Genomic DNA, 26,223 nt, shown 5'->3' on the forward strand with positions numbered 1-26,223 from the left:
ATGTTGGCCACCCGGGAATTGTCAAAATGAAGGCGTTGGCTCGGTGTTACGTCTGGTGGCCTAATATGGACGATGCCATCACTGCCTGGGTGTCCGCCTGTCAAGCGTGCCAGGAGTCGAGGCCTGCACCACCGGCAGCTAAGGGACACACCTGGGAGACGCCAAAGACACCCTGGTCGAGGGTGCACATCGATCTGGCTGGCCCCTTTCACGGCCGGACCTTTATGGTAGTGGTGGACGCCTATTCCAAATGGCTGGAGGTCGCCCTGATGCCCTCCACCACTACCGAAGCTGTCATCCGGGTGCTGCGAGGCCTGTTTGCAACGCATGGGTGTCCTGATGTCCTTGTCTCTGACAACGGACCGCAGTTCACGTCAGGCACGTTTGAGCGGTATCTTTTGGGACTGGGCATCCGCCATGGCCTAACGGCACCTTTTCATCCATCCAGCAACGGGCAAGCGGAAAGAATGGTGCGCTCGACAAAAGAGGCGCTGGCGCGCCTGGACCGGGGAGACTGGCATGAGCTCCCTGGAAAAGACCCTGATGTTTGGAAAGATGGAGAGCACAAGGAGAAGGGGACGACAAAGGATGAGCTGATTGGATAGTCTTCTCAAAGCTAGCAGCATGAGTTTGACCAAACTGCGGGAGACAGTGGAAGACAAGAGTGCCTGGCGTGCTCTGGTCCACGGGGTTGCGAAGAGTTGGACACGACTAAACAATTAAACAACAATAACAAGTAGTCCTAACATAAATCATGACGCAAAGAGAAGGACACCCCAAGATAGACAGCTTAGTGCAGAATGTCCTCTGTGCCTTCTGTGCTGTGTGTGGCTAAAATGTACCTTGGGTGGTGGGAAATGAGAGTATTGCTCTGTCCCTCAGCAGTTAAACATAAGGTGAACATGCTGGATCAGGGCAATCACCCCTCAAGTCCAGCATCTCAACAGATCCCTGTGGGAAGCCTGCAAGCTGGACTTGACTGCGACAATATTCTGTCCATCAGCAATTCCCAGGTACCAAGTATTCAGAGGCAAACTTCCTTTGACAGTAGAGGTAGAACATAGCCTTTGTGGGTAACTTTGCCCTGCCTGAATTTCTCTAATCCTCTTTTTAAGTCATCTAAATTGGTGGCCATCAATGCCTCCTGTTAGGGTTGCCATCGTTCTGCCTGGACGCTGAGGTCCAGCGCCGAGGGCCTTCTGGCGGTTCCCTCATTGCGAGAAGCAAAGCTACAGGGAAGCAGGCAGAGGGCCTTCTCGGTAGTGGCGCCCGCCCTGTGGAACGCCCTCCCATCAGATGTCAAAGTGATAAATAACTACCTGACATTTAGAAGACATCTTAAGGCAGCCCTGTTCAGGGAAGTTTTTAATCTGTGATATTTTACTGTGTTTTTGGTTTCTATGGAAGCCACCCAGAGTGGCTGGGGAAACCCAGCCAGATGGGCGGGGTACAAATAATAAATTATTATTATTATTATTATATCTTGAAGAGCAAAAAAGAGCACAGCCAGGGTTGTTCTTATCCTTTGAAAATGGTAGATGGGATTTCAAGCGGGTATAAATAACTAGCTGGGGTAAATTCAAAACAATGTGGCTTAGGACAGTCATCACCAAACGGAACAACTTAGTCAAAGTATCTCTCCCTGTCCTGAGAATCTGACACAATTATACCAAGGAGGGGCAAAGTTCTGTAAAATGATTTAATTAGCTCTTCGTAATGATCTTGGAGTCATTGTATTCTGTTCAGTACCTACCAGTGTGTCCCTGGCACCTTTCAACAGCCCTGAGGTATGTCTAGCTTTGCCAGCTGAGCAAAGTGCAGTATCTGAGCAGTATCTTGAGGCTTTCAGTACCTGAGCAGTACCTTGAGGCTTTCATTGCACTTTGATCAGTGGCCTGGAAGATTGTACATTGTTCTTTCCAGTTCGGTAAGACCCTACATCAAGTAAGAGCAAAGACAGAGGCACTGGCTCAGAATATACCTTTATCCATCAAGGAGCCATCAACTTCCCATAGACCTTTGATGTGATAGTATTAGCAGTTTGTGCACATGTCTGTAGCAAATGAGGGCTATAGCCAGGCACTGAAGAATATGGTTTGCTGTCTCAGCCATTGTGGGAAGAGATTTCAAAACATTATTGCAAGCCATTCAAACAGTGCTTGCAGCAGATAAACTAAAGCACTAAATTAATTGTTCTGCTTTAATGATGGACACAGTCAGATGTCCTCAATTGACATTGCAGCCTTCTTGGGAAAAGTTGCTTATTTGGAGCTGACCTTGATCCTGCAGTATCCCTACCAGGGGAGTTGACACCTTCCCTGCTGCCCTGCACCAATATATGGCTCCTTTAAAATTTCTGCTTTAAAATTGCTATGTAGATACAGCCTAATAAAACTGAATGGCAGGCATGCTTTTGAAATAAGAATTTTAAAATGCAGATTACAAAAAAGCATTGAGGAGCTGTAGTAGCCTGGCTGCATAAAACAACAAAGTCTCAGAGGAGCACAGTATCAGATTCAGCTAGAGGCACTTTATTTAATTATTACAGAAAAACTCTGTAAAACTCCAGTGCTTTTGGGGCAAGCCTTCCTTGCAGGGAGGAAAGTTAAGTTCATCCTCTGGAGGAACTTCAAACCAAATTTAGACAAATTCAGAAAATGTGGACAGGTGAGGATTTTGTATAACTCTTGAATGGAAGCAGTCCCTCCCCCCAAGCATGCCAATCTCCAACTGTGGCTTCCTGAGAAAGGATGGGGGCGAGGACTAACTTTTGGTATCAGGTGAAGGTGAAGGTGAAGGTAAAGGTAAAGGACTCCTGGATGGTAAGTCCAATTGAATTCGAATTTGAGGTGGAGTGCTTCTCTCCACTTTCAGACTGAGGGAGCTGGTGTTTGCCCTCAGAAAGCTTTATTGGTCATGTGGCCAGCATCACTAAATCACTTCTGACAAGTGCTGTTTGCCTTCCCGCAGCAGTGGTACCTATTTATCTACTCGCACTGCTATGCTTTCAAACAGCTAGGTTGGAGGAGCTGAGACAGAGCAACAGGAGGTCACCGCATACTGATCCGCAGACCTTGTGATCAGCAAGCCCTAGCGGCTCAGTGGTTTAGGCCACAGCACCACCCGCATCCTTTTGGGTATCAACGCAACATGCACATCTAGGTCCCACTGTTTACCCAACATTTTCATGTCAGATTCACAGGGCAGCACCACCCGCAAGGAATTAAGGGCTGGCAGATGCCTGAAATGTGCTCTTAACCCAATAATGCCACAGAATGCTAATGTTTTATTCACCAACCTCATCACCTGCCTAGATGCAGCTGAAGCCAGTGGGACCCGTTTCTTTCCATTTTTTTCCTTTGTGTAGCTCGCCTTCTCATCAGCCTTGTTTTTACAGATTTCCTCTGGAGCACAAATAAAACAGCCTCACACAAACTCCCTAACAGACTGATATTCTTGGAAGGAGGCAATAAACGATATCCCAATCTACTGGAGGCTTTGCAATACAAATATCCTTCACTTCCAGATACATATACTTACTTTCTACCTCATTCTTACTTGCCTGCACCTGAAGGGATTGATTCACCTCCCCCACTCTTTTTCCGTGTGGATGCAATAACAGCTTTGGGAGGTAATTTGGAGCTGAACCAACAATGTCTCTTCCTCAAGTGGCCTTTGCACATAGCCTCATACCCTCCACTCAACTGGTTAAGAGAATGGCCATGTTTGTGTAGCTCCCTAATGAAGGAAGCTCCATGGCCATCGCTGGCTCCAATTGAGACCTTTCTCACAGTTGTGTGAGTGGCTGATTCATACCTGGCACTCTTTCAGTCACTAGCACATTCAAGTCCTGAGGCCTCACTTCTGTTTTACCCTTTGGAAGCCACGGCCGAGACAGGAGGGTCAGTTTTCCTGGTTAAAGCATCCATTGCTTCCATGAGACCCTGAGCCCATTCCATACTTTCTAGCCTTGCTGGAATGGATCTAATATCCAGGCTTTTTCTGAAGGAGCATCTCCACCCCCCATCATTCAGGCCACACACTGAGATCTAGTTCTGAGGGCCTTCTGTCGATTCTGTCACTGTGAGAAGACAACCAACCAGAGGGGCATCTTGGTAGTGATGCCCACACTGTGGAACAACCTCCCATCAGATGTCAAGGAGATAAGTAACTATGAAACCTTTAATGGTTATCTGAAGACAGCCCTGTATAAGGAGGTTTTTAATGTTTGATGTTTTATTATGTTTCTGTATAGGCTTGAAGCTGCCCAGAGTGGCTTTTGCCCTCACCTATTTTGCTCTAAATTGTTTTCTTGAGTGTCTTCACCATTTACATTTAAATTGTAAATTATTTATATCAAAAAAGAAATCTGAGAAGTGTCTATCAACAACTAATGATATCATAGACAATTCCTACGCTGAGCTTTGCATTTCAGTATGTTCCTCTTTATCTTTGTGGTGAGCAAACAACACCCACTCCCGGACCTCACTGAACCATTTGTTCCCATGTGTTGCCTGCGTCATGAGCCCATGGCCTATAAATCACTCCAGGTAAGCCTCTACATGCATCCATCTCTGTTCTGAGTCTTTCTAGAAGGATGAAGGCACTCCTGAGTGCATGCCTCCTCTTGGCCCCACTTTCTGCAGGTAAGATGGGGAACATTTAATTATCTTGGAACAGATCACATTAACCCACTTAACCCACAGTAACCCACTGGTGAGCATCCAGAGGATTCTGGATTCCCTATTACTACTCGTTGGTTGTGGAAATCCAAGAAGCTGAATTTAAAAGAGCCCGTGTGCTGTTGTGATTAGAGTGTTAGACAAGGATCCAGGAGGCCAGGGTTTGAATCCCCACTCAGCCATGAAGCTCACTGGGGGATCCTAGACCAGTCACTATACCTTGGCTTAACCTACTTTACAGGAATCTTCTGAGGATAAAATGGGGAGGGGAGAACTATGCACACAGCCTTGAGCTTCTGGGAGGAAGTGACTGCAGATAAACAAATGAATTAGAAAAATAAGAAATTGACAGCAAGTGAAATTGATAGATTGGTTCATCCCTAGTCCAGGATCCTGTCCTCACACTGGCCAACCAAATGACTATGGGAGGCTCACAACCAGGACCTCAGCACAGCAGCACTCTGCCTTACCGTGGGTTCCAGCAACTGATAGAGGAAATATGTTACTTTTGCTATTGGAGGTAGTAGTACATAGCTATCATGATTTGTAGCCACTGAGAGTCTTAGTTTAATTGTAACCAGATCTAAGCTTGTAACCAAACAGTGGGAATAAAATGTATTTAAGTGAGAGTCTGGATGGGAGGAAAAGTGTGCCATGGAAAGGGAGGGTTCATCTCCCCACCTCTTGGAAATAATTCAGCCAGTGTTCTGAATGATGACTTCGAGAGTTTTAATTAATGAGTGTTTATTCATTTCATTTCATTTCATTCTATTAAAATGCTTTTAAAATTGTTAAAAGTTAAAAGTTTTAATTTACTATCACCGCCTCCTCTTAGTCTCGTTAAGCAAACCGCAAAACCAACTAATAATAATGTTAATTATCATAATAATCCATGAAGTAAACTTTTGCTTCTGTCTTCAGTATTACCTCTGGACTGCATATATGCTTATAACAATACTGGAATGACATACAAGGGCTATCTTAAAACAACTTGTGACTGGAAGAAAAATTCCTGTGTTGCTGGTGTTCTGCGTACAAATATAAGTAAGATTTTCCTGCCTTTTTGTCTTTTGCTGTTGGATTAGATCCAGGTTAAGATTGTTGAACTATAAGGGTTCTACTAGCATATAGAAGTCTATGCTAGGGCAACTCAGCCATGAAAAAAGTGAGTTGAGGAAGCTGTAGCACTTCAACTATAGATGAATTAAAACTCCCATCAGCTTCAGCTAGCCTGGCCACCATTCAGGGATGATGGGAGATGTAGTCCAACAACATCTGGAGGATCACAGCTTCCCAATCCTGAAGTAAGCAATGGTTTGTAAATGAAAATGGGGAACCTAACATCACCTGATCACAATCAGTGGCTGGATCTGGGTGCTGATCCCCAAGCTTGGACAATTTGATTTGCATTAATGAGAAATCCCTGCTTACCCTTCTAAAAGTTTTGATTGTTTACAATGGTTTTTAAGATACATTATAAATTTTTCCCATTCCTTATTAAAATTCCAGTCTTCCTGTTTTCTGATTCTTCCAGTCATTTTTTTCAATTCAGCATAATCCCTCAACTTAATCTGCCATTCTCCTCTAGTAGAGAGTTCATCTTCTTTCCATCTCTGGGCCAATAACATTCGTGCAGCCATGGTCGCATACATAATTAGTCATTTCTGTTCCCTTGGGATTTCGGCACCTAGGATTGCTAAAAGAAAAGCTTTGGGGGGGTTTTAAATTAAAAAGTTATTTTAAACATTTTTTAACTCATAATAAATCATTTCCCGAACCTCCAATACTATTTTACATGTCCACCACATTTCTAACATACAATTGACCCAGTTTTGTACATTTTTGCTAATTTACTGCTATTTACATCATTTTCAAATAATTTTTTTTCAGCATGTAACATGCTGTAAATTTTAAATCCCAATCCGATAACTTCTCCCACACTGTAAATTGTGTTATCCCCAAAATCTCTGGCCCATGCTAGCCATTAAGTATACATTGATATCGGTTTCTTTACTTTTAATACAGTTTTTATTGTCTGCTTTATGCATTAAAGCTGGAAAACATTTTGATATTTTTCTTACTATGATATAGTGGTGTATACATATTTTAATTAATAAAAAAGGAACAACCCATCACTTTAGACTGACAAATTTAATAACACTTTGTATATTGTTAGTTTGAAAAGGTCCTCATTCAGACAATACAAAAAAAATTGGAACCATTGTAACGAATGTGCCTGAGTAGCAATAGACCTGCATATTTCCTGCCCCCACCCCCAAACTGGGTATTTCTTTCAAATTCTTTTTCATAGTGAAACCCCGAGTGCAACTTTCGAATAAATGCTCGCCACCCAGCTCTTGTCTCTCGGGCCATTACAGCTTCACTGCAGCGGATGATAAATTCTTTGAGATGAAGAAGTACTGCTGCAAGACGGAACTGTGTAACAATGCAACTCTCAGCTGTAAGTTTCTCCATCATTTTAGAATCCTTAACATGTTAAGGCTGTGCACTGGATTTGGCCAAGGCCTGGATCCTTAGTCAATCAGCAGTATTCAGAGGACCTGTGCCTCATTCAAATGGGGTGAGCAGCTCAAGACTATTAGGGACTCTCAAGGTGGAGAGTCAGGCAGGATGGGGAGGCAGACATGAGGAGAAACTGTGAAAAAGAGGGACCTACTGGGCAACTACAGCTCTGCCTGAGAAGGGATGGGTTGCCTAACACTAACCTTATACCCGGTAGTCTTAGGGCGGTTCACTGAAACTCGCAGGTTATTGCTGAAGAGCAGAAGAGAGACATAATCTCTGTACAAAAATAGGGATCTAAGATCCTATAATTTCAAAGAGGCTACACCATAACCAATGGCATGAAAACCTTCAGAGAGATCAAGAAGGAAAAGAAAGTTCACACTCCCCCCACCCGAATTTTGGGAAATATCATTCATCTCAGAGACCAATGGTGACTTTGTCCCATGCTCAGTCCTGAACCCAGATTGTGTCCAGATTATATTTCATCCATGAGTATGTGCAGCTACCCCACCAAAACTATATGGGCCTAGGGTGGGTTACAATAATATAACATAGAGAAACAAAAACAGACAAAACCATTAACAGTCTCACTATACATTTGATTTTGGCAGTTCCTGACCGCAACATGCTGGCTGAAAATGGTTTGCAGTGCCCAGCCTGCTTCTCCAAAGGAAAGAAAATGTGTAAAAGTGAGAAGACTATCAACTGCCTTGGGAATGAGACCCAATGTGTTGTTTTTGAAGGATCTCTTTCTAGAGGTAACATTGCCACTCAGATGGGGAAAGGGCCTAGTCATCAGATGGTTCATGCAGACTCCCTCCTGTTCTCGTATTCTCCCTTCCACCCTTTCCCTTTCCCTTGCATGTTGCTGGAAAAATGAGAGGGACCACATCTTTCACTGGCCCCACTATGCACCATTCCTTAGTGTTTTGTCTGCCTACACTGTATCCTTTAACTCTCATAATGCCACTAGCTTGTCCAGAAGAAGGATTGAGAGTGAGATGTGTATATAAAATACCCTTCAGAACAAAAGTAAAAAGTGCATTCATGGCTTCACCCCAGTTGCATCTGGATCTCTCCACCACTGGAATGTAGTCCAGGACAAAATTTGTTCCTCTTCCTGAAAAAACATATTATGTAAAAAGAGTGTAATTTTGTTGTTTAGTCGTTTAGTCATGTCCAACTTTTCGTGACCCCATGGACCAGAGCACGCCAGACACTCCTGTCTTCCACTGCCTCCCACAGTTTGGTCAGTAGCTTCAAGAACACTGTCCAACCATCTAGTCCTCTGGCACCCCTTTCTCCTTGTGCCCTCCATCTTTCCCAACATCAGGGTCTTTTCCAGGGATTCTTCTCTTCTCATGAGGCGGCCAAAGTATTGGAGCCTCAGCTTCAGGATCTGTCCTTCCAGTGAGCGCTCAGGGCTAATTCAGGGCTCAGGGGATTGTAATACATTTCCTTAAATTTTGTGACAATGAGCGGTATCTGGCTAACTCAGACCATTACTGCAAGGATTTATAGTGCATCAGAATTCATGTATATTCATGTTCCAGTGAAATTATGATATTTTTCAGATTTCTTAAATATGCACATTTTAATACTAACTTAGTAAAATTCCCTTTTTAGCATCACAGGCATCCTCTCCTATTCCCTGGGTAAAGGACTAATGTCAACATTCGTTTTCTTTTTTCCCTAGCTCTCTTTGAGCAGCACGATTTCACTTTCCAAGGTTGTGGAACAGCAGATTTTTGTGCACTCCGGAAAAATGGAAGAGCTGTAACTGGAATGGGGAGCTTTCTCTTTTTAGTTATCCAAGAAAGCTGTTATAATGCTTCACGAATCTCACACTAGCTTGAATATGAAGGGTAAATGGGACAGTGGAGACCCCTCCTTGTGTATTCCAAAATTCATGGCAATTAGAGGGAATTAGAGGCCTAGTGGTGAAATCCAGGACTCAGGATCTCAGGTTCTTACTTTTTTGCTTTTGGTGGCAGTAAAGCGAAGCAAGGGGCAGAGAAAAAGGATTCAGAATTGTCAGTTTGCATTTCTTGGTGCAGAAAATATTGATCTGGTGTATAATAATAACAATATAATATTTTTATACTCCGCCCATCTGGTGGGCTTCCCCAGCCACTCTGGGCAGCTCCCAACTGAATATTAAAACACAATACAGCATTAAACATTAAAAACTTCCCTAAACAGGGAGGCCTTCAGATGTCTTTGAAAAGTAAGATAGCTGCTTATTGCCTTGACATATGATGGGAGGGCGTTCCACAGGGCAGGCGCCACTACTGAGAAGGCTCTCTGCCTGCAGACATCTTCCCTATTCTGATTAATTCAAGGGGGCTCTGGAAACTTCTCTGTATGAAAAAACAAGCAGAAGGGTCATGATGTTTAGGTTACTCCTTCAGAGAAGCTTAGTACAGCTGGCTTAAACTGGTTCTGTTATCTCTTTTTTAAGGTCATATTAAGAGGCCAGAAGGAGCCAGGGTTTCATTTCTCTTTTTATATCTCTTTCTTCTGGTGTGGAGTTCCGTATATAGCGTTAAGGTTTAGACTTATTGTAAGTTATTGTAAGTTTATGTGAAGTCTGCTGCAACTGGATTTCTTGTGGACAGTGCCAATCCTGAATGCATTGTATATGTGACCATTGTGTTCATTTGCCTTCAGTAGCAGTAAAACTCTGCTGGATGAAATATTAATTGCCTCCGGTCTTTTTTGGGGGGAATCCTGAAACGTGTTGAAGTTTTTACTCTGCTAACTATACATTGGGATCTTCTCTGGATTGATATTGAGTAGAATTTCCATGACAGTTGTGTGGGATTGTGTATTCTAACTACAAAGAACCCTGCAATGTTTCAATAAAAATACTTAAGTTTTCATTCTGTTCATTACAATACGAAATAAATGGTTATGGGAAATAAAATGCTGGATTTCAGATCTGTTTCTTTCAGATACAAATGCAAGTATTATTTATTGGTTTAGCCAAAGAGAGTACAAAAGATAAAATACATAAAAGAGGTTAAAAACAAAACAATATACATTGCACAGAGTTCATGCACAGAGTCTCATATGACAGAGTTCATACACTGGAGTTGCAGAGCTGTAAAAGCTTTTCCCCATTTGGTATTTGTAATGCTGGTTACATACTGAGGGTGAGGGGGCTGAATGGGTAGTCTGGCATTTTAAAGTGCAGGACTGTCCCAACCATGAGGCTAGGTATGACAACCATCTTAGGCGGCGGGATCCATAAGAGCAGGAGATCTGGCCTCCAGGGAATTCCTTGCCCACTGCTGCTGCCTCCGTGGCAGCAACAGCTGCACTGCACTCCTGAGAGACCAGATTGGCCTCTCCCCCCAAAATCAGGTCGCCTCTTCAGTAGCCTCTTGGGCAATAGACAACAGGGCTAGACTGTGCTCTGCATACCCCTTGAGATTCATCTGCATTAACAGAGGGGTCAAGTTTCCAGTGGATGCAAGCAATTTCATCCTCAATATTTTTTGCAAACAAGCCACAGCATTGACAAGTCACAAGCACCCTCCCTGGCTCCCAATGACATGCCCTCCCCATTTTCACGTTGGAGAATTTCTCACCCAGCCTCTCACCCTGGGAGATGGCCACTTCTCCACCTCTCAACCTGGTTACTGGCACCAGGTTGAGATTTTCCTCTGGGCCCAAGCACACATGCATATTGTAAAAGGTGCAAAGCCCTTCTTTCACACTCTGTGAAACATAAATGCACAGAGGTTTTTTTAAAAAACTGGGCAATGGCACGCCACCTGCTTGTGACTCCCGAGCCTTCCCCGATCTCCTTCCCCTTCCCCCTTTGTTTTGACAGAAATATCTTGATCTGGAAAAAATATGCAGGTCTATTGCTCTTAAGGCATATTCAATGTAATGGTTCCAATTTTCTTTGATGCCTGAATCAGCACAATGTGGAATGTGTTATTAAATTTGGTAATCTAACGTGAGGTGCTATTTAATTTTTGTTTATTTATTTAAATGTGTGTGCAGTGCAATATCATAAAAGGAAAAAAATATCAAAATGTTTTTCACATAAACAATAAATACATAAAAGAGATAAAGGAACCCTTAAGTTAAACGATCTTAACCTGGATCTAATCCAACAGCAAAAGACAAAAATTAAGGCAAATCCTACCTAAATTTGTATGCAGAACACTGGCAGAACAGGAATATTTATTGGAGTCACAACGTCTTGTTAAATTGCCATGTGGTGTCATTGTAGTTTCGGATATATCTGCACATCAGAGGTAATGCTGAGGACAGGAGCAAAATATTACTTTGTGGATTATTAACATCAGTATTATTTGGTTTTGTGGTTTGCTTAATGAGACACAGTGGAGGAGATGATAGTGAATTAATATGTTTAAATTAAAAGCGGTTCAATTTCATAAGCATTTTAATAAAATAAAATAAAATAAATAATAAACTAAAACACCCATTAATTAAAATTCTTGAAGCCATTGTCCAGAACACTGGTTTAATTATTTCCAAAAGGTGGGGATGTGAACCCTCCCTTTCCCATGGCCAACTTTTCCTCCCATCCAGACTCTCACTTAAATATATTTTCTTCCCACTGTTTGGTTACAAGCTTAAATCTGAACACAATTAAACTATGTAATTTTCTACAAGACATAGTGGATGCCACCAATTTGAATGGCTTTAGAAGGGAATTAGGCAAATTGATGGAGAATAAGACTCTCAGTAGCTACAAATCATCTGGCTCTCTCCCTGCTCCTCCAACCTAGCAGATTGAAAGCATACTAGTGGAAGTAGATAAAGAGGAACCTCTGTGACGGGAAGCTAAACGGCGTTTCCGTGGGCTCTTGCTTCCATCACAGTGTTCCATTACATCAGAAGTGGTTCAGTCACGCTGACCACATGACCCGGAAAGCTGTCTGTGGAAAATTGTCAGCTCCCTTGGCCTGAAAGCGAGATGAGAGCCGCAACCCCATAGTCGCCTTTGACTGGACTTAACCATCCAAGGCTCCTTTAACTTTTCCTTTTTTACTGTCACATCCGAAGTCTGTGGGAAGTTGCTGGGTCCTTCATGGATAAAGAGCAATATACTGATCAAAGTGCAATGAAAGCCTCAAGGTACTGCTCAGGTGACTGCTCAGGTGCCAAACTAGACATAGCTCAGGGCTGTTGAAAGATGCCAGGGACACACTGGTAGGCACTGAATAGAATACAAGGACTCTAAGATCAACACTGAGAGTTGATTAAATCATTTTCTGGAACTTAATCCCTCCTTGTTTTAATTATGTCAGATTGTTGGGACAGGGAGAGATACTTTGACTCAGCTGTTCTGCTTAGTGATGACTGTCCTTGGCCACGTTGTCTTGAACTGAATCCAGCTAGTTGTTTATACCTGCTTCAAATCCCACCCTCCATTTTCAGAAGACAAGAAGAACCCTGCAGTGTAGCAGCATCCTTCTTGGAGTGGCTGATCAGATGTCCATGGGTACTGTGCTGGTCCCGGGGGGTAGGTTACCGTTATCGTAGTCAAAGATCAGTCCTGAGTCACTAGCCTGGAAACAGTTCACAAAGAGCGAGGCGAAGTCCGAAGCAGGAAGCCGGGCGGGGACAGGAACACTGAAAGGTCAGAAGCAGGAAGCCGGGCGGGGAACAGGGACACTGGAAGGGCAGGTCTGGGTCCGGGTAGGAGCAGGTACTCAACGACGACGTTGCTCCCGCAACCTGGGACCGGGCTGACTGGCCTTTATCTTCTCTGAGGCCAGGGGCGGTCCCGGCCCCCAGGAGACCCGCCTCCCCTGGCCTTAAGGCGAGCACTCCTCCTGGGAGAAACCAGCTCCCTTCGCCTCTCTGCCCTGAGCCTCTGCAGTTCAGGAGAGGCTGAAGGGTTAATGGACCCAGGGGAAGAGTCACCTGTAGGCACTGAGTCCTCAATCACCTCCGGAGCCAGAGTGGAATCACCTAGTGCCTGCTCCTGAGGATCCGACACAGGTGCAGGCGTTTCAGACTCAAGGCCCTGCCCCAGTTCAGCCGGCCCTGGAGGCGGGGACTCCTGTGCAGGCTGGGATTCCTCCAGTTCAGCCTCTGAATCGGAATCCCAGGCCATCACAGGTACAGGACTATCATGAGAGGAGGGCAGTAGCCCACTCCCACTGTTCTCCCCCAGCAACTGGAAATAGTACATCCATCAGAATTAATAGCCCCTGATAGCATCTTCCATAAATGTGACTAGTCCACAGTTAGGTCTATCCAACTGTGGCTTTCATTGTTGATGTGGGTTTTCTATAGCTCAGCCAGTAGAGCATGAGACTCTTAATCTCATGGTCGAGTCCCATGGGGGGAATTGAGGGGTTGGACTTGATGGCCCTTGGGGCCCCTTCCAACTCTACAATTTGATGATTAAACTGAAGAATTTTGCTGATGCAGATTATGCTTTGCTTCAGCAGAATTTCTGATGTCCTGGAGAAGCTAAACTAATTTATCTAGGTCTATTTAGCAATGCAACGCCTTCCTTGATAGCCAAGGATGTTTCTCAAGTTTCTACCCCATCCCTCACCAATAAATATATTTGGCTGGAAGGATTGGAGGTAGGGGGCGGGTATTTTAGCAGACCTTGCCCATACTTGTTCCTCATTCTCCACTGGCTTTCTGGCAAAACTTACTTAATAGTTTCATTCCAGAAGGGAAGAGAAGCAGGATGGATTGCCTGACCTTATACCACCCCAGAATTAAAGCAGGCCTAGGGCCACAAGCCTCAAGTGATAATACCATAAGGCTTTTAAAATAAAACAGCTAATACATGTTATTAGTGGTTTGGCTTCAATTCCTTAGGTTAAAATTGAACTTGAGTCCCCAATACCCTCTTCTTAAACCCTTCTAGGCATGCACTGGTAAAACAGATGACCCAATCTTGCATATGACTTTCCAGATATGGATGTAACTTTGGCCCCTGTATGCCCAGTGATAATCAATAACTTTCAGTTTGTATCACCCAAGGATGTGGACAGGATCCTTGGAAATGTGAGAGCTAATGCATGTGGCAAGCAGGAAAACTTAGGCTGTTTTTCTGGCTCAGAGTAACAGAAAGGGATGGGGGAAGGATATAATGAAAGGCAAGGAGGGCTGGTGATGCCTCCCCCCCCTCCACAAGCTCCAACACACAGCTTGGCTGCTTCACTTACTAACTTTCTTCAGCATCCTCACTGAACTCCCTTTCCCCAGCATTCATTTCAGGCTTTGACTTTTTCTGCTTAGACTTCTACATCTTTAGGCAAGCTGGGTGGGGCTCAGGAGGTATAAATGGATGCACGAGGCCTGAGAAACTTGAGCTATCATTAAAATAACAGAAGCCTTTATGTTAGGTATAACAGGTGAAGAGTTACCAAAAGAAGACAAAAGATGGATTTAAGATAAATAAAAATGAAATGAAAGTACTGGTTAAAAATATGACAGAACAACATAAAAATGAGTTACAACTAGCAACACAATTGACAATTGAAAGAAAGAAGGTGAACTGTTTGGGGGTTTGGTTGACAGCTAAGAATATAAAATTCTTTAAGGATAACTATGTACGGAACTATGGAAAGAAATGAAGGAAAATATGGATGTTTGGGGGAAGGATGAATTTATCACTATGGGGAAGAATTTCAGCAATGAAAATGAATGCATTGCCAAGAATGTTATGTTTATTTCAAACCATACCCATAGTCAGTGGAGCAGAACACTTCAAACGATGGCAAAAAGATCTTTCTAGACCACGACCGGAACTGTGAGAATTTGTTACGATAATTGGCTATGATCTAATTTTACTGTTTTGGAGTGTTATATAAGAGCTTACAGTATACTGTTTATAATTTATTGCCCACAGATTTAAAGACTACAGATCTGGTCTTAGAAAAGATAATTACGGGGTGAGAGATAAATTATAATAAGGAAAGGAAGTGAACGCAAGGAAATTGTGGGAGAGATTAAGAACGATAAACGCGGGCGGAAAGGGACGGTGGGGAAAAGGACTACATAAAATACAAGATGTCTCATACAGGAAGGAAGGGAACGAATGGGGGTACGCCTGTAGAGAGGAGAGGCTCTAAACAGGAAACGGACTTTAAGACAGATATTCTGAAGATGTTTGCAGAGATTAAACAAAGTCAAGTAAATGTCGAACATAAGTTAGAATCGGTGGACAACAGAATTGGGAAATTAGATAAAAAAATGGAGGAAACTGTGAATGAAATTAAGGGTCAAATAAAAGAAATATCTAGGAGAACGCAGCTCACAGAAGAAGGCTTGAAAAAGACAAAGGTAGAGATAAGAGAGGTTAGAAGAGAGAAGGAAAAGATCAGAGCAGATGTGACGGAAATATGTAAGACACAGGAAGAGATAAAAGACATTATAGCAATGAACGAATTGAGGCAAAGGGAGGCAAATCTTAGGCTGAGAGCAATCCCAGAGACACAGAATGAGAATATAAAAGAAAAGCTGACGAAGGAGCTAGCAGAATGGATGGGTTTGCCTGCAGAAGATATGGCCAATAGCATATTAAACGCATTTAGAATGTGTGTTAACACAACAAAAGCAAAGAAAACAATGCGTGAAAACACAAAGAATGCGTGAAAACACAACAAAAGCAAAGAAATTTCCGGGCGACTGTCTGATTACATTTGAAAATAAAGCAGTGAGAGACAGGATCCTCCAAAGGAATAGAGAAAAAAGATTGAATATAGATGGAAATTATATAATTATTTTTAAAGATGTCCCAATAAGACTGCTTAAAAAGAGAGATGCTTACAAACCTTTGGTGCAAACACTGAGGAAGAATAGGGTTGAGTTTAGGTGGGAATTCCCGGAAGGGATATCATTTACATATAGAGGTAAAAAACATAAGCTGACAAACTCTGAAGAAACCGGGAAATTCCTTAGGAAATACAAGGAACTTAAAGCGGAAGCCCAAGAGACAGGAAGAGAGGAGAGAGCCTCTCCAGAAGAACTAAAAGTGTTTGAGGAGGGGGAGGGGGGGAGGATGGGTCGGAGGAGGAAGAGGAAAAAGAAGAGGAAACAGAGGATCCAGAAAATATATAACAGATAAAAAATTTCAAAAATAAAAAAAGGTTAATATACGGGCTATGGGGTTAAAAATCTGGAGTTGGAATGTTAACGGGGTGAATGATAAAAGAAAGAGAAATAAAATTGAACAATGTTTAAAAAGGAAAAACCTGGATGTTATCTGTCTCCAGGAGACACATGTGGCCAGAAAGCATAGAAAAGTGCTAATTAATAAACGGTTGGGAAAGGAGTATGAAGCCCTGGACAGGGTTAAAAAAAGAGGTGTGGTATTGTACATCAGTAACAAGATAGAAGCTAAAATAATGTTTAAAGATGAGGAGGGGAGGATGATAGCGGTTAACATTAACTGGCAGGGAGAAAAAATACTGCTAGTGGGGATATACGCTCCGAATGGCAGCAAAACTGAATTCTTTAAGAAACTGGAAGAAAAATTAATGGAGTATGCCGACCAAAAAATAATTCTAATGGGGGATATGAATGCCGTGGTCTCACTTGAGATGGACAGACTTAGAGACAGAGCAAGTAAAGAAGGGAAGTTGCCTAAATCTTTTTTCTCTATGGTGGAAAACTGAGGATTAGTAGATATTTGGCGTCTGAGACACCCGTTAGAAAAGCAATTTACCTTCTATTCAGAACCCAACCAATCCTTCTCTCGAATAGATCAGATCTGGATCTCAAAAGAAATATGTCCAAGAATTAAAAATATAGAAATAAAGCCAAAAGTAATCTCAGATCATAACCCACTAGAGATGGAATTGGACAGCTATGAAAAAAAGATCTTATAGATGGCGATTAAAAGACTACCTGTTGGATGACGAAATGGTGGTGGAAATGGCAAAGAAAAAATTGACGGAATATTTTAAGGATAACTGTGGCAAAGGAACAAAAGAAAGTACAGTTTGGGATGCCAGTAAGGCGGTCATAAGAGGATTTTTTATTCAACAGAATGCAATAAAAAACAGGAACAGAGAAAGAAATAAAGAGGAAATTCTAAGACAAATAATGATAAACGAACGAAAACTAGTTCAGAAACCTAACTGTTCAGAAACAAAGGAAAGAATAAAAATTCTTCAAACCCAGTTTGCCACAATAATAAATAGGGAGGTGGAATGGAATATAAAAAGACTTAAACAAAGGAACTTTGAACATGCTAATAAACCAGGCAAATGGCTTGCCTGGCAAATTAAAAAAAGGAAAGAACAAGGGATAGTTAATAAAATAATAGTAGAGGGGGAAGAAAGAACAGACCCTAAAGGAATAAGGAGTGAATTCATAAATTTCTACAGTAACCTATATAATGATCAAGAAAAGATAGAACAAAGGAAGATAGAAAGATTTTTGAAAGAGAAAGGGGGACAAAAAATTCCACTGGAGGGAAAACAAAGACTGAACATACCTATTGAAAATAAGGAAATAGAGGAGGTAATTAAAAACTTGAAGAGGGGAAAAGCCCCTGGCCCAGACGGGTTCACGGCAGGCTATTATAAGGAAATGAAATCAGTCTTAGTGGAACCCCTGAAAAAGACAATGAATATAATATTAAAGAAAGGGGAAATCCCGGAAACCTGGAAAGAGGCGTATATCACATTCCTACCCAAACAAGATTCGGACCTAACCCTAGTCAGAAATTATAGACCAATCTCATTGTTGAATGTAGACTATAAGATATACGCAGGAATCCTGGCCAGAAGACTAAAAGAGGTACTGGCAGATGTTATCCATAAGGATCAGGTGGGATTTCTGCCAGGTCGGCAGATGAGAGACAACATAAGACACATTGTGGACATGTTAGAATTTCTGTCTATTAGGTTTAACAAACAAGTCACAATGATGTTTATTGACGCCGAAAAGGCGTTTGATAATGTGGTATGGAACTTTATGTTGAGAAACCTAGAGTATATGGGTGTAGGCAGTGATTTTTACAATGGGGTGAAAGCTATATATACAGAACAGAAGGCCAAGCTGATTGTAAATGGTACAATAACGGAAGAGATTAAGATAAGGAAGGGAACAAGGCAAGGATGCCCTCTCTCTCCGTTACTATTTATAACAGTGTTAGAAACCCTCCTAAACTCTATAAGGAAAAATGGAAATATAAAAGGGGTGACTTTAGGTCAGAACGTATACAAAACCAAGGCCTTTGCCGACGACGTAGTAGTGATGACGGAAGAGCCATTAACATCAACAGGAGAGATAATGAGAGAGATAGAAACATTCGGAAAGGTGGCTGGATTTAAATTAAACAAGACGAAAACAAAGATGATATATAAAAATGTGGACCCAAAGACAACAGAACTAATTCAACAGCAATGGCAGATAGGGAAGGTAAAGAAAGTCAAATATCTTGGCATTTGGATAACATCTAAAAATATGGATCTTTACAAAAACAACTACGAGCCGGTATGGAGGGAAATAAGGAAAGACTTAGAGAAATGGGGACGCCTAAAACTATCTCTATGGGGAAGAATAAACATGATAAAGATGAATGTTTTACCAAGACTGATGTTCTTGTTTCAGTCCATACCTATAATAAAAGGAAGTAAGACTATAAAAGAATGGCAGAGAGCAGTCTCGAGGTTCATATGGCAGGGCAAAAAGCCCAGAATCCAATTTAAACTACTTACAGATGTAAAAGAAAGGGGGGGGTTTGCGCTGCCAGATCTTATGCTATACTATGAGGCGACATGCCTAAGTTGGCTAAAAGACTGGGTCAACTTAGAGAATACGGAATTACTCGATCTGGAGGGTTTCGATAACCATTTCGGCTGGCATGCCTACATGTGGAAAAATGAAACGAAAAAACACAGGGGATTTAGTAATCATATCTTCAGAGGACCGATAATAGAAGTGTGGGAGAGATATAAAAATATATTAGAACCGAAAACACCTCATTGGTTAGCACCACTCGAAATAATAAACAGGAAAACTACCAACATGGGAGGTAACCGGGTAACATACAACCAACTAGTAACTAAAGTGGATGGGAAATGGAGAATTAAACCCTATGAGACGATTAGAGAATACGTGTACGATTGGTTTAGTCACCAACAGATTAACCAGATGTTTAGCAGAGACATTAAAGAAAGAGGGTACGTAGACAATGACTCAAAATTCCAGACGGAAATAATAAACAGCAAGGCGAAAAATATATCTAGAGCATATAGGATGCTGTTAGACTGGAATTTGGCAAACGAGGAGGTGAAATCAGTAATGATTTGTTGGGCAAAAGACGTAGGCCACAGTATTCAATATGAGGATTGGGAAAGACTATGGAAAGAGGGATTGAATTTCACAGCGTGTACGGCGATAAAAGAAAACGTCATGAAAATGTTTTATAGGTGGCATTTGACACCTGTAAAACTCTCAAAAATGTACAAGGTGAGCAAAAAATGTTGGAGATGTAAAGATGCAGATGGCACGTTCTACCATATGTGGTGGGAGTGCGGAAAGGTAAAACAGTTCTGGGAAAAGATATATACAGAACTGAAAAAGATATTAAAGTACACGTTTAGAAAAAAACCAGAAACTTTCCTATTAGGAATATTACAACGAGAGATAAGAAAGGAGGACTGCAGAATGATATACTATGCGACTACGGCAGCAAGGAACTTAATAGCTCAAAGATGGAAACAGGAAGAAACCCCAACAGTAGAGGAGTGGAGATGCAAGTTAACAGAATATGCAGAGTTAGATAAATTAACGGGAAAGATCAGATATATAAAAGACCAAGTGTTTATCAGGGACTGGGGAAAATATGTAAACTATCTGGAAAACATCAGCGATGGGCAAATAACACTAAGGGGGTTTAGAGATGTATTGTGATAGACTAAGGTTATTGTTTAAGGAAAATAGAGATCAACAACGGACATAATGACAATATAAAAGAAGAAACGTGTGACCTTACTTATTGATTCCGTATGATTTGCGGTCAGGCTGAAGGAAGTCCCAAAAGAAAGAAATATGTTATGAAAAAACTATGGTAATAAGAACTTTGCGCGCTTTTTTTTTTTCTTGTTTGTTGTGATTGAGAATTTTTGTTTTTTTTTTCTTTATATGTTTGTGTCTCGCTGATTTTCTGTGTGTATGTTGTCTTTACGGAATAAAATAAAAAGAATTTGAAAAAAAAAAAGAAATGAAGGAAAATATGAATGTTTGGGGGAAGGATGAATTTATCACAATGGGGAAGAATTTCAGCAATGAAAATCAATCTATTGCCAAGAATGTTATTTTTATTTCAAACCATACCCATAGTCAGTGGAGCAGAACACTTCAAGCGATGGCAAAAAGATCTTTCTAGATTTATCTGGCGGGGGGTGGGGACCAAGGATTAAATATAAATTATTAACAGATGCCAAAGAAAGAAGTGGATTTTCACTGCCAGATTTGAAGTTATATTATGAAGTGTCCTGTCTCTGCTGGCTGTGGGAGTGGATAATTTTTTTAATACATATATTTTTAGACCTTGAGGGTCATGATAATAGATTTAGATGGCATGCATTTATTTGGTATGAGAAGACTAAAGTGCACAAATGGTTTTTAAATCCTTTGGTAAGGAAATCCATTTTTGCAGTATGGGAGAAATATAAAAACCTGTTAGAGCAGAAGACACCATGGTGGCTTTCCTCACAGGAAGCAATATCCTTGAAAAAAACTAATGCAAAAAGTGAATTGGCAACCTAAAAAGAGTTGCTAAAGGAAGTAGAACAACAATTAAAGTTGAAAAGATTTGAGAATGCAATACATTTAGTAACAGATTGGTTGCAATACCATCAATTAAATGATGTGTTTAACATTGATAAGAAAAATGGGTTTAGTAAGGAAATTTCAAGGTTTGAAAAATATTTACTGGAATACAATGTGAAGTTACTTTCCAAAATGTATAAGTTGTTGCTAGAATGGCATACGAAAGATGAGGAAGTTAAATCGGTAATGATACAATGGGGAAAATATATTGGGCACAATATTCAATTTTCATCTTGGGAAAAGTTATGGAGGGAGGACTTAAAATTTACAGCAAGCTGTGCATTGAAGGAGAACTATATGAAAATGATGTAACACCTACAAAATTAGCAAAGATGTATAGAACTTGTTGTTGTTTAGTCGTTTAGTCGTGTCCGACACTTCAAATGTATATTGGAAGTGAACAGAGAAGTAAGGCACGTTCTACCACATGTGGTGGATGGGCAAGATAACAAAAACATTCTGGGAAATGATATATAATGAGCAGAAGAAATGTTTAAAATAACGTTTTTTTGGGGGGGAAGAAGGTTTTTTACTAGGAATTTCAGATGTAGAGATGCCAAAGTAGCAGATTATGTATGCGAGGACAACAGCGTGGATAGTACTGGCCCAAAGATGGAAAAAAGACAACTCCTGACCAGACGTGAATGGTTGATGTAGATGATGGACAACGCCAAAATGGTGAAAATGACCAGGGAAATCAGAAACCAGGACATAGTAACTTTAATAAGGAATGGGAAAAAAATATACAATTTACTTAAGAGAACACTGTAAAAAACTAAAAATTTGACAGGATTTGAGTAACGCTTGCAATGTACTAAAAGCTAAGGTAAAAATGGATTATTTAAAGAAAAATAGAGAAAATATATGATGCAGTAGAAAGTGTTTGAAAATGGAAACCATGGAGGGGTGGAGAGAATCCTAAATGTTGATGATTGTCACTAATGTTTGCATTCAAATGAATCGTGTAAAATTGAATAAAAAGGATTTTCTTTTCTTTTCTTAAAAAAGAGAGAATAGCCATGTTTGTGTAGCTCCCTAATAGAGAAAGCTCCACGGCCATTGCTGGCTCTAATAGAGACCTTCCTTATAGTTGTGTAAGTGGCTGATTCATACCTGGCACACTCAGCCATTGGCACATTCAACTCCTGAGATCTCACTTCATTCTTTTCACCCTCTGGAAACCACGTCAAAGACAGCAGGATCAGTTTCACTGCTTAAAGTCTCCATTGCATCCACAGCCCATTCCACACTTTCCAGCCTTCCTGGAATGGATCTAGTATCCAGGCTTTTCCTGAAAGAGCATCTCCACCCCACCCCCCAATTCAGCACAAACACTGAGATCTAGCTCTGAGGGCCTTATGGAGGTTTTCTCACTGTGAGAAGTGATGTTAGTGGGAACCAGGCAGAAGGCCTTCTTGGGAGTTGTACCTACACTGTGTAATGGCCTCCTATTAGATGTCAAGCAGATAAGTAACTATAGAACTTTTGGAAGACATCTGAAGGCAGTCCTGTATAGGGCGATTTTAAATGTTTGATGTTTTATGTGCCTTCATCATTGACATTGTAAATTGTAAATTTTCTATATCAAAACATAACTCTTAGAAGTGTCAGTCAACAACTAATGAGATCATAGACAATTCCTTCACTGAGTTTTGAATTTCAGTATGTTCCTCTTTATCTTTGTGGTGTACAAACAGCACCCATTCCTGGACCTCACTGAACCATTTGTTCCCAAGTGTTGCCTGCGACATGAGACCATGGCCTATAAATAACTCCACGTAAGCCTCTACCTGCACCAATTCCCTTGTTGATCCATCTCTGCTCTGAGTCTCCTAATCTTTCCAGAATGATGAAGGCACTCCTGAGCGCATGCCTCCTCTTGGTCCTGCTTTCTCCAGGTAAGATGGGGAACATTTAATTACCTTTAGAGGACACTGAAAAGAACTTGCAGCTTGGGAGAGAAGGGAAGTTAAAAGTGCAGATCAACACCCCACAGAGCAAGGAGTGCAGGGTTACCAAGAGAAAGTAGCAGAGAGTTAGGTCATGAATATTTCTTGTGATGTCATTATGATGGGCCCGATGATGCTTTTTCCCCTGGCACCGTTGGGCCCGTCCTCTCACTTAAGTATAGTGCACACAACTCACAGAACACCAATCCCACGGATTTCCACAGTCTACCTCAGATTATCTTGTAGGGGACTTGCATGAAGTAAAACTTAATAATTAGGAGTCTCGGGCAGGATTTGTTCAAATTAACAATAACAATTTTATTTAACAAGCCAGTTTATGACACGAGTTGATAAAACTTAGGATACTTCAGTTTACAATGTTATTTCACTTCAAGGTTTTTTCAGTTGTTTCACACTTAATACTTTGGTTCTTTTTTTTAAAAAAAAATTATTCAAAGTTATAACAAAGCATATTTCCCAAAAACATATCCTTATTCCCCCCCATTTCCCCCCCCCGACTTCCCTCAGTTCCAGCCTTTGGTTTCTCCAATAATGCTATTTTCTGCATGTTACAGAGTTGTATAGATTCTCCAACTGTTTAGCTAATTATTATCAGTAAAAAATTGTGGATGTTTATTCAAAACCTGCCAAGGAGTCCAGTTCACTTTGTTGCATCTTCAAATATTTTGTGAAAGGTTCCCATTCATCCTTAAAGTCACAGTTATCCTTGTCCCGTAGCTTATGTGTCAATTTTGCCAGTTCTGCATAATCCATCAATTTTTCTTGCCATGATTCTTTAGTTGGGATTTCTTCAGTCTTCCATCCTTGTGCTACCACAACTCTCGCGGCCGTTGTCGCATACATGAAGATGTTTTTCAACTTTTTTTGCAGGTCTTTCCCTACAATCCCCAACAAAAATGCCTCGGGTTTTTAAACAAATGTTAAATGGAACATTTTCTTCAGTTCATTGTATATCATTTCCCAAATTTTTTAAATTGCTTTACAATCCCACCACATATGATAAAATGTTCCCTCCTTTTCCTTACACTTCCAACATATTTTTGAGCTAGTTTTGTACATTTTCCCTAGCTGCACTGGTGTTGTATACCATCTGTACATCATCTTCATGTAGTTTTCCTTCAATAGTGAACAATCTGTAAATTTTAAGTCAGTTTTCCATAATTTAACCCAATCCTCCATCATAATATTGTGACCTACATCTTGTGCCCATTTAATCATAGTTGATTTTACCTCTTCATCTTTCGTCTCCCATTCTAATAGTTTGCTATATGCGGCCTTCAGTAATTTCACTTTCCCTTCAATCACTTCCATTTGAAACCTAGATCTAGTATAACTATATCCTTTCTTACAGTCTTCTTTATATGTTTCATGTAATTGTCGATAATGCAACCAACTCTGAAAGTGGTCTTTGATCTCATCATAATCTCTTAATTTCCATTTCCCATCATGTTCCTTTAATAAATCAGCATATGTGAGCCATTTTCCTTTCTTTCCAAGTGGTTTGAGCAGTAATGCTTCATGCGGTGAAAGCCACCACAGAGTCTTTTGTTCCAATAAGTCTTTATATCTCTCCCATACTCTCATTAACGATTTCCTGATTATATGGTTGTAAAAGCTTCTATGAATCTTCCCTTTCCCATACCCTAAGTGTGCATGCCAACCAAATCTGTTGTCATGTCCTTCTAGTTCTAGTGCCTCTTGCTTGTCCAATCTCATCCAGTCCCTGATCCATACCAAACAAGCAGATTCGTAATACAATTTAAGGTCTGGGAGGGCAAACCCGCCTCTATCTTTTACATCTGTAAGTATTTTATGTTTTATCCTTGGCCTTTTGCCCCCCCCCATAAATCTTAAAATCTCTTTCTGCCATTGTTTAAAGCATTCATCTTTCAGGATGACTGTTATTGATTGAAAAAGAAATAGCATTTTAGGCAACACATTCATTTTAATCACTGATATTTTTCCTAACATTGAGAGATTCATTCTGCTCCATATTTCTGAATTTCTTTTTACCTCAAGCCAATTTTTTTCATAGTTATTTTTAAATAGGTTTATATTTCTTGATGTTAGCCAAATCCCTAAATATTTAACCTTTTTATGGACTTCAATCTCAATATTTTGTTCTAATTCTAATTGTTCTCTTTCTTCTTCCTTCATGTTTTTAACTAATAATTTAGTTTTATTCCTATTTAGCTTAAATCCTGCCACTTCCCCAAAATTCTGAATTTTTTCTATTACTTTAGGGAGTGAGGTTTTGTAAGATCCAAAAAGGAATAAGACAAGGATGCCCATTATCACCATTATTGTTTATTCTGGTCTTAGAAGTACTTGCCAAACACATAAGAGCAAATAAAGAGATTACAGGTGTAAAAGTTGGGAAAAGTGAATTCAAGTTAAAAGCGTATGCAGATGACTTAGTGATAACAGTGGAAGAACCTAAAACCAATACTTTGTTCTTAACAAGGTGGTACTTTCGGTCAGTTACACACCCCTAGATAACCCTGCTCCTGAGGCACTCCAAGGTTTCACTGGTTTGGGAGTCTTCCCTTACTAGAAGAATCTCTCCCCTCCTGACTGGAATGAGACCTAAGTAGACTGTCTCTTTACAGCTTCTACATCTCCTTTCTCAACCTCAGCCCCCCAGTTAATTTCTGGCCTAAATACTCTTACAGGACACCACACACTGTCCTTCACACTAAGCTCAGAGACTCCTTTCTCTAGCGTGTGATATTTTCCTCAGAGTGGATGTTTCTGCCAAGAACCAACTCTCACTCCCTATCTTCCTACCTATCCTCCCAACCTCAATCCCAACCTACTCCAAAACCTCCTCCCAACACTCCCTCCAAAACTCACTCTCCCTGTCATTCCAAATCATCTCCTTTTTCAACTCCCCCTCCTGGAACCTTGGCCAATCAGAGGGTGCCATACATTAACCATTTTCTGGCATGGGGAAAAGAAAAAGGAAATACTTCAGCACCCAACCTGCCCCAGCAAAAACAAACTTTTCCTTCACAGTCATCCAGATAAATGATGTCATAGAGATAAATAATGAATACCTTACAGGAATCTTCTGAGGATTGAATGGGGAGGGGAAAACTATGTACACAGCCTTGAGCTTCTTGGAGGAAGTGGATGCAGATAAATAAATAAATCGGAAAAATAGAAACTGAAAGTAAGTTAAATTGATAGATTGGTTCATCCCTAGTCCAGGATCCTGTCCTCACAGTGGCCAGCCCAGTGAT

The 26,223-nt window shown here is 41.0% G+C and overlaps 1 protein-coding gene across 3 annotated transcripts in view; it reads left to right on the plus strand.

The window, feature by feature from the left end:
• LOC310712514 (phospholipase A2 inhibitor and Ly6/PLAUR domain-containing protein-like) overlaps positions 1-26,223 on the plus strand; it is a 46,096-nt gene that overhangs the window by 14,191 nt on the left and 5,682 nt on the right. Inside the window, exons 1-5 of one of the 3 annotated variants that reach the window (XR_014528894.1) lie at positions 4,570-4,646; positions 5,604-5,726; positions 6,994-7,143; positions 7,820-7,966; positions 8,905-10,134. The exons of 1 other annotated variant lie outside the window; for it this stretch is intronic. Coding sequence is in view for 1 of the 2 variants with exons in the window: in XM_083515657.1 (XP_083371783.1) it covers positions 8,905-9,059 (155 nt within the window). In the remaining variant the exon portion in view is untranslated. Of the gene's footprint in view, positions 1-4,569; positions 4,647-5,603; positions 5,727-6,993; positions 7,144-7,819; positions 7,967-8,904; positions 10,135-26,223 lie in introns of those variants that run through there. One more of the 3 variants, XM_083515657.1, reaches the window with a different exon arrangement.

The sequence above is a fragment of the Podarcis liolepis genome (assembly GCF_965112155.1).
Source record: "Podarcis liolepis genome assembly, chromosome: 7".
NCBI lineage: Eukaryota > Metazoa > Chordata > Lepidosauria > Squamata > Lacertidae > Podarcis > Podarcis liolepis.